An 8,879-nucleotide genomic window follows, 5' to 3' on the forward strand; every position below is an offset into this window, starting at 1 on the left:
ACCCTGCTGTGTCTGTTGCCTCTGGGCACCTGAGAAGAGCCCAAACAGGGGCTTTCCTTTCTGCCTTTCCTTTTTGTTTCCAAGGCTCACTCCTCAGCAGCACCACGCTCCCCCGGCTGCAGTACATTTCTTTTCTGTGACATACACTGCATCAAACTTCTGTCTGCATGTCTGTCCTTCAAAAGGAACAGCAACTTCTTTTGGCCCCTTGGCCCCTAATGTAGGGTAGTGCCTGACTTCGCTTTAATGCTCAACATGTGTTTGAGGGAAGGAAGGGTGAGAGGAAGCCAGGAGAAGGAGAGGGCGAGAAAATTCTCTCTTAGCACAACTCCCGGTGATGGAAATGCTCCATAAGAAATGGCTGGGTCAGGAAGGTGCCGCCCCTGTGAGTGACAGGAAGCAGCCTCCCTTATATGACCCATCCAGGGTCACGTTGGCCCCAAGAAGTGCAGGGGGGCTGTGGAGGGATGGGGAAGGGGTGCCAGGGAAGGGCATGAGGCCGCAACTGCTGTCCTAGATTTGTTCTTTCAAGTTAGGTGGCTTTGGATGGATCACCTTGCCTCACTAGGATGCCAGTATAAGACAATGGTTGTTATTTCTGATTTTAACAGGGAAGTGCTTCTTAGATTTTTTTTTCATGGCAGACTCTTTAAAATTTGGTGAAAGCTTTGCCTTCTATTTGAAGCTTGCACATTCTCCTCATTTCAGTAAGTACTCCAGAGTAGGGATGACAACAGTGCAAGGGAGATCAAGTTAGCCTTAAACCAGATTCCACTTACCCAACCCTCTAGCTCAGCCCAAAATATAAAACCCTGTATGGTCATATGGTCACCCTGATCAGCCATCCAGCTCATTTCTCAAGGCCACCCACCATGCCCAAATGCCATGTATCAAAAACCAAGCTTTCTTGTTTTTTGAACAGCTCTTGTTCATACCAATTTCCTTTGCTCATATGGGTTTCTTTTCTTGAAATACCCTTCTCTGAATTGTTCCACAGCCAGTAAAATACTTCTACACAGTGATGTTCCAAAAGTTTGGACAAAAATGCTAGGGCAATCCAAATGTACCAGTCAAGGGCCAGCAGAGAACTAATGAGAAACAAGTTGGTTTGTTTTGGGTTGTGTGTGTTTTGCATTTGTCTTCATTGCCCATTGGTTTGATTTCCCCGACTAAGAAAGAGATTCTTTCTTGTCTACTACTCAGTTATCAAGCCCATCACAGAGTCCAGTCCATGGTGGGCACTCCCAGGCTGTGTCAAATGTATTTTTAAGAATCCGTTCAAGCCTTCTCTGGACTCTATCCCTGAGCAGGTTGAATGTCTCTCATCTGTGTGTGCAAAAATAATTGCATAAGCAAAAAAGAAAGAAAGAAAGAAAATCAACTCACACCCCCTCTCCAGCACTGAGCTGTGTATTTGTTTTTAAGTAGAAAATGCATTTGTGAGTTTTCTGAAGGTAGGAGATGCATCTTAGTGTGTCTGATATTTTATACTGTGCCACACAAATTATAAGTGATTGATTTGCATGTATGTGAGTAACCTGAACTGTTCAGTATGTTATTCACTAATTCCTTCCCTATACATCTTGCTTTCCAACAAAATCTTAACATCCTTGAGAGAACATTTATCTTGTCTCACATACATTAACATGTAAAGGTGGGAAGGCCAGTATAAGTCAACAAATTATTTTGTTACTGAACTGCATGGATAAGTAATCTATAAGAAAGAGCTTAGTTATAACTCTTGTCCAGAAGGATTGATCAGATGGACAAACACATAACCAAAAATCAGATAGATAAAAACAGAGGAGAGAAAGATGCATGAATAGAATGAAGCTAAGAGAGTTGGAAATGTAAGGTTGCCTAGAAACAAGCAGTGGGTGGCAAGAGGAAATGAAACAGCTTAGAATTCCATTCAGTTTCTAAAGCTAAAAATGCATTATATTTCTGAGCTACTCAAAAGCTGCTGAGCATCAGCCCCACCCCTTCTCATCCTACACCCCACCTCTGGTCCTCTTGCTGTCCTATGTGAAGAAAGCCCTGGTGGTCAAAGGAGATACAGGAAAGACAACTTCTTCCTCTTTCAAATCAACAGTTTTGGATATGGCTGTCAGTCTGGGAAATGGGAAAATTCTATCAGAAACACCCAGGGGCAGATCGGGCTGGCATGGCTGATGCTGAACTTACAGGGTGAGCCCAAGCCCCGAGGGAACACAGATTTTAACTCACTGATGTAGAGCCACAGGAGTGTCCAGGCTGTGATGGCCAGGATGAATAAAAACACTGTGAGGAGGAGAATTTTACTCTGGACATTCCAAAAGGGAGCTTTCTTCTTGATCTGCTTCTTGGGTCTGGATTTTCCAATGGGTTTTCTCTGTGGTCGTCTCCCAGGCAGCTTCCCTTGGGCACTGACCACCTGAATTGAGATATTGGATATCTTAAAAAGAAAGAAAGATACAGTATTATTTAGAAGTAGTCTAGAGTGTAGAAGTAGCCTAGTAGTCTAGACTGGAACAACCCAGTCAGGAGAATCTCACTGCAAAAAGGCCTGAATATATCAGTCGAATGATGTATATGAATGTATGTGGGTAAAATTGCAATATTTCCAGAATCTCTCACCTGGCCTTAGTGCATCTCCATATTGTAAGATAAATTCTAACCGAAATGAGCAGGCGAGGAGAGGCCACAAAAGGCCAGGCAGTTTATTTGAGCGCCATCCTGGGCGAGGTTTACCAGTCTGCACAGACACAGGCTGGAGAAGTCACACCCAACCAGACAGGTGGGGAGTTTTTATAAGCACAGGGAAGGGAGGAGGAAGTGGGCCACGCCAGGGTTATGTGGGGAATTTTTATTGGCTCAGGGTCGGGTGTTGGACAGTCAGAGGTCTCCTCCTTCCAGATGGAGGGGATCTGCATCTGGGGTTTGTCAGCCTGTTGCAGGACTGTAATCCAGGAAGAACTGTCTGTTCCTTCCTTATATGACACAGAGCTATTTGGTGCTGTCTTTGTTCAGCTTGCACTGTCCTCGCTTTCCTCCCTCCAGTACCTCCAGCCTTACACATATCAATAGGTATTTCCAGGCAGTGGAGAGAAATAGTCCATCTCCATATCAATAGCAAGGGGGAGTGAGGGCATATCTGGACCAGTTGGGTCCCTTTTTGCAGCCAGGTCATGAGAGGCACAGGCGAGTAGAAGTGGACAACTGCTTGTAAGCAATAAATGAGTTTCTCCCACTTTATTTCTCCTTTGACTAATTTTGGTTTCAAAGGTAATTTACCCCAGGCTGGGAAAATTTTTTCCCCCCAAGAGTTACAACATAATAAAAGGACTTGTATTAAATCGCATAGTTAAGATCAGAATCTCAGCAAAATGGTTCCCCAGTCTTCTCAAACTCTCTAGTTCTGTTAAATAGGTGGAGAGGATGGAGAATTTCATGCAGTGTAGACTATAGTGAAGCTCATGAGGTTAGGATTCCACATGGCTCACTTCATGTGTACACAGCTCAGCTGTGGAAATGTGTGTCTCAAATGTTGGTATTACATTGCTTTTCTTCTGTAACTGATTTCTTCTGGCATGAAGTAGGACTGAAATAATATAAGTGAGTCTCCTTCATAGAAATGGAGTGATTTCCTAATTATGGCTTGATGACTGGTTGTTAGGAAGGTTCGGAACGGTGCTCTGGCGTGTGTGGGGCTGCTGGAGAGGAATCAAAGTTCTCCTTTCACCACTGCCTCCCGTGTGTGTGCACCTCTCAGACAGCCAATGAACTGATCAGTGACTCAGTTTCTCAACCACAAATGAAAGAATGATTTAAAATAAAGAATGAAATAGAGGATTCACGTTAGATTAGAAAATTATTGGGTTTTGTGTATTGATGTGCAAAGTGTTATGTGCAAGAGGAAAACATACATTATTTAACTGTTACCCCTCCTGTTTCTTATTCTCCTCTACCCTGTCAACTGATGCTGTGAATTATTTAATAATGTATGCCAGAGTTTAGCCTCTTTGAAGGAGAGATTTATACGTGTCAGGGTAACTAATCTCCAGTGATGAAATAACTTTTAACCACACTGTGGGTAAAACTGCAATTATTTCCAGAATCTCTCACCGAGCCTTAGTGCATCTCCATGTCAATATGTATTTCCAAGGTGTGGAGAGAAGTAGTCCATCTCCATATCAGTAGGTAATTACAAGGGGGAGTGAGGAGGGTGCATCTGGACCAGAGAGGTCAGTTGGGGTCCCTTTTTGCAACCAGGTCATAAGAGTCACAGGCAAGCAGGAGTGGACAACTGCTTGTAAGCAATAAACAGATTTGTCCCACTTTATTTCTCCCTTTGACTGATTTTGGTTTCAAAGGTAATTTGCCCTGGACTGAAGATAGATTTTCCCCCCAGGAGTTACACACACATTATTTTAAAGGACACAGTCTAGAACAGCAATTCCAAAGAAATAACCTCTCTTTTGAGCTCCTCTTAAGAGTTCTCTCATTTTCTCTTAGTCTCCCTCTTTCTTCCTTTGGAAGTACTTGCATTCCATCCTTTAATCCTACCAATTCATGGGATAACATGTGGCCAAGTGCATTCTGAATTATTCATGGCTCCCTCATTCTTTTTGCCAACCACCCTTGTCAACCCTGGGAGCGAAATGTAGCTTATATCCCCTTCCAGTGAAACTGAACTAGACAGGCCTCAGTAATGTGCTGTCCTGCAGGAGTGAGGATGGCATTTCTAAGAAGAAACATGTTCTACTGCAGGATGAGTTGACTATGGTTTCCAGATCCTTTCAAATATTCCCCCAAAGAAGTTAAAAAGGGAAACACACAGAAACACGAGCACATAGAGAACCAGCAAGTTCAAGGCTGGGTCTTTAAATGCAGGAACACATTACAGGCAGTCTCGGTTAGCACCGATTAAATTTTAACATGGAATTTGTGTAGAGATCAGTACAATTTTCCCTGGAGTTTTAGAAAAACAGCTGCAAATAATTGCCAAGTACAGCACTTTAAAACCAGCTCACAGTTGTAAAATCCATTAAGAACCATAGAAAGATAAAGTATTCCATTACTGTTCCCTTCACTTTTATAAGTAGCATGGTCTTATTTTACTAACAGAGTCAACAATAAATAGCATTGCAAGAAGGCTTCCCACACTGTACTTACATTCACATCAGCTGGTTTAGATGAAACACCACTCATTGCTTTGTCCATTTTTGGGTGTTCTGCGTGTGAACATCCAGACGTGTCTCAAAGCCAGTTCTCACCCACTTCCCTTTTCGCTGGAGAATTGGTCGCTGTATTCAAGGTAGCTTTCAGAGGAAAGGAATCAATTTACCTCCACCGGGTCCAGTTCAGAAACTGAAGCTGCCTCATTGCTATACAGTGGATGTTAAAGGGACCTGGCAGTCAGCTTTGTACCCCACACCAAAGGTCGCTTAATGTACCTCTATGTGTCTCAGACCCCTCAGCCCTGAGCCTCAAGGCAAGGCTGCCTCACAAGAACACAGTTCAAACAACAACCACAAACTATTTACAAGTCATTAAAATTTTTGCCTGCGTCTTCTAAAGAATATTAAGAGATTGAATTTATAACCCTCAGCACTGCTCCTTAGAAATCCCATAACCCATTTCTTTTGCTCACATCTCATGCCTGCTCCAGAAAGGCCTCACTCCCTTACTCTGCTCCCAACATTCCAGCTATATTCTCTGAAAATCCTTTTCCAAGAGGGCGGTTTTCTTTTTTCTCCCCCGCCTTTCGGCATCCTCAACAAACCCTGGCTCTTTCTGATGAAAATTCCATTCCCATCTCTCCCATTCTTCCCTCATCAACCTGAACTCAGTTCAAGGGTGGGAAGAGGGCAGTAACTGTGCGAGGCACTGTCAGAATGTTCCTCAGCAGACAGCGGAGGAGAAAGGCTAGGATTGCACGTGACTACACACCTTGTCCCTGTGATGTGGACATGCTTCCCTGTGGGTACTGGGTGTCAATGGAAAGCTGGCCAACTACCCTTGAAAGGAGAAACACTGCTCAGATCTGGACACAGACTCTGGTATTTAAGGGCCGTTCATAAGAAAGCAAGGGAGAAACTGCCTGCTGACAGTCAGCAAAGATAAAACTAGATAAAGACAGAATGACGGATTATGTCATATTGTACAAAGTCACTTCCTGGCTTTTGTTATTTATTAATAACACTGATTAAATGACTGATAATGCTTTAGGCTTTATAATTATGAAATTTGGAAACCTAATGATGAAATCATCTTTAATTTACTTGCTTGTCCTTTCTGTATTATCTCTCTTATTTCTAGAAGTGCTCATCTCACCAGTATATGCAAGTTGTATGTCCTGGGTCGTGGCTACTGACAAAGACTCTCTGCTTGAGAGTCAAGCTTTGCCCAGGCTCTTCTGACCCCTCTTTTCAACTGGGCCTTAACCTTTGGCCCTGTCTTCAGCCCTCAGCCTGCCTAGTACATTTGAAGCAAGAATCTTACTGTCAGTTTAGTGAGGATGTCCCTGCCTTGATATTTGTTCACCCTTAATATCTGATCAACCTCTTCAAGTCCTGACCTTGATGAAGCCTTGGCCTGCCTTTAGCAACAATCCACCTACCCTTGATAATCTTAGTAATTTTCCAGACACTGGTGCCCTCACTCTGCTCCTTGGTCATAAATCACCAGCTGTCTTTGCTGTATTTGGAACTGAGCTGAGTTCTGTTCTGAAGTCTCTTTCTCCTATTGCCACAGTACTGTGTCTTCACAGCCTTTCACTAGTGTCCAGCTCCGTATCTCTTTGACACCACCAAGAGGGGGGAGGGGTAACAAATCACAGGAAGCTGCATGACATGTACAGAATTTAAAAACAATTATAAAGCCAACTAAAGGATTTTTTAAAAATTACTATATGCTAACAATTCTATATAATGTCTGTGATAAAATATTCCTCCCTGAAAAAAAAATCTTAGATTAATATAAGTTCAAAACAACTGCCATTCTTATAATTGAATTTTCATAATATATATGTAAGCTTCAGATGAACACATTTTTATTACCCATTTTTAAATAAAGAATGACTGTCATGAAAATTAATTTTGAAAACAAGTTTATTTTAAAAATTAATTTTGTTCAGTTGGTCTCAAACACAAAAGACTGTCTGACACATGTTTATTTTAAGAGTAAGCTTCTAATGGTCAGTCATCATTTGAATTTAGTTGGAGCAGAATCCTTGTCTCAAACAATCCCTGTAGGTCTATATATTCCTGCATTTAAACAAAAGATTCAACATAAGTAATAATAGCAGGATGATTATAAAGATGAAGAAATGAAACTTCAGTTATTTTCATTTCTGTTATTCTATGTGACCATTTGAAGTTAATTTATATTGAAAATTTAAGATAGGTATGCAGGGTATAAACTGCCATGTTTAATATTTTTATATGTGATATTTTGTATGCAATATTTATTGTTAACTTTATTTTTTAGCATAATTATACATACAAATTTGAGTGGAATTTTCAGTTTTTTCTAACCATTATTATTATTCATTTTAATTCATGAAACTATTTTCATTGTGTTGAGGAAACCATTCTTTTGTTTATGACTGAAACTATTTTCATTGTATAAAAGAAGGGATAGTTAAAAAATGATCTACTATAGATGTACAGACATGTGGTAAAGCAAGCATAGCAAATGTTAATGGTAGCATCTAGGTATGGCTACATGTGTTTACACTATAGAATTCTTTCAACTATGTTTGAAATTTTTCTTGATAAAATGTTAGAGTGAAATTATCATCTCTGAGTCAGATATTCTAGATAAGCTTCTGGTTTGGATTGGCAATGGCAAAGAAATCTGGGGTGCAAGAAAAGTCTTGGCAACTGAGATTGCATCCACCACTTTGTTGCTTTGACTGGCACAGAAGTTCTGGTACAAAGCCCCTTCAATCCCAGAACATATGACCAAGGACAACCACAGTGGCCAGGTATCAGTTGGTACCTCCTATCGTAAGCAGCTTGAAAGACAGCGAAGAGTTTCCTGCTCCTTTCCCAGGAACAAAAGCCCGTGTGCTGAGGGCAGCAGGGCAGGTGTCTGTGCACTGGCCAGCCAAGAAAACAATGCACAGCGACCTGGATTGAAGGAGAAATTCCTCCCCATTGGATTCAACAGTGGTTTTTGAGAGTACATAACTTACCCAATACATCAATCAACACATGAAAACGTTTAACGGCTTCGACCTTCTGTTACAATGGTGAGCCTGGCACAACTGCAGGCCTGGAGGTAGGGCTGAGTCATCATCTAACCTGAGTAAGGTTTCTGAGCCCTGACATGGAAGGCACTTAGCTGTGGGGATGACACTGTGATCCTTGCCTACCAGAGGGGAAGCCAGCTCTCCAGCAACTGATAAAGTTCACTCTGCTACTTAGGATGCACTCCTCTCTTTTATGATAAATGGTCATGTGCAAAGGTGCCATCTGATCACCACTCCCCACAGAGCTCCCCTGCAGAGTAGGAGCGACTCAGAGGATCACAAGGTTGCACAGGAGCTTGGGAAGCCAGCCAGCCAACCACTTAACACTACCACCCTTAGTGTTCTGGAATAAAATAACACGACAGTGATACTGGCTTCCCTTTCCCTGCTGACTCCCAGGGAGCATGATCCTAATTTTTTCTTGTCACATCACATGGGTCTTGTTAAAAATGTAACAATAGCAACATTTTAGAGAACCCTTAGACCTGGACTATTGTAACATCCCCCAAACTCTTTTTCCTCCTGTAGGCTCATCCCTTGCCTGTGCACATCACTCTGAATATATCTTCCTAACGTAACTTTCTAATGTCACATCAATGCCTGACAATGGCAGCCCAGTCATTTTGTTCAGTCCCTCTAGCCT

The 8,879-nt window shown here is 42.0% G+C and overlaps 1 protein-coding gene across 1 annotated transcript in view; it reads right to left on the bottom strand.

Annotated features, from left to right (window-relative positions):
* TMPRSS7 (transmembrane serine protease 7) overlaps positions 1 to 5,202 on the bottom strand; it is a 36,505-nt gene extending 31,303 nt beyond the window's left edge. Inside the window, exons 1-2 of the mRNA XM_017655491.3 lie at positions 5,155 to 5,202; positions 2,227 to 2,434 (exon numbers count right to left, since the gene is read on the bottom strand). Coding sequence (XP_017510980.3) covers positions 2,227 to 2,434; positions 5,155 to 5,202 — 256 coding nt within the window. The remainder of the gene's footprint in view (positions 1 to 2,226; positions 2,435 to 5,154) is intronic.
* Positions 5,203 to 8,879: the final 3,677 nt, after the last annotated feature.

Source organism: Manis javanica, chromosome 3, assembly GCF_040802235.1.
Source record: "Manis javanica isolate MJ-LG chromosome 3, MJ_LKY, whole genome shotgun sequence".
In the NCBI taxonomy this organism is placed as follows: Eukaryota; Metazoa; Chordata; class Mammalia; order Pholidota; family Manidae; genus Manis; species Manis javanica.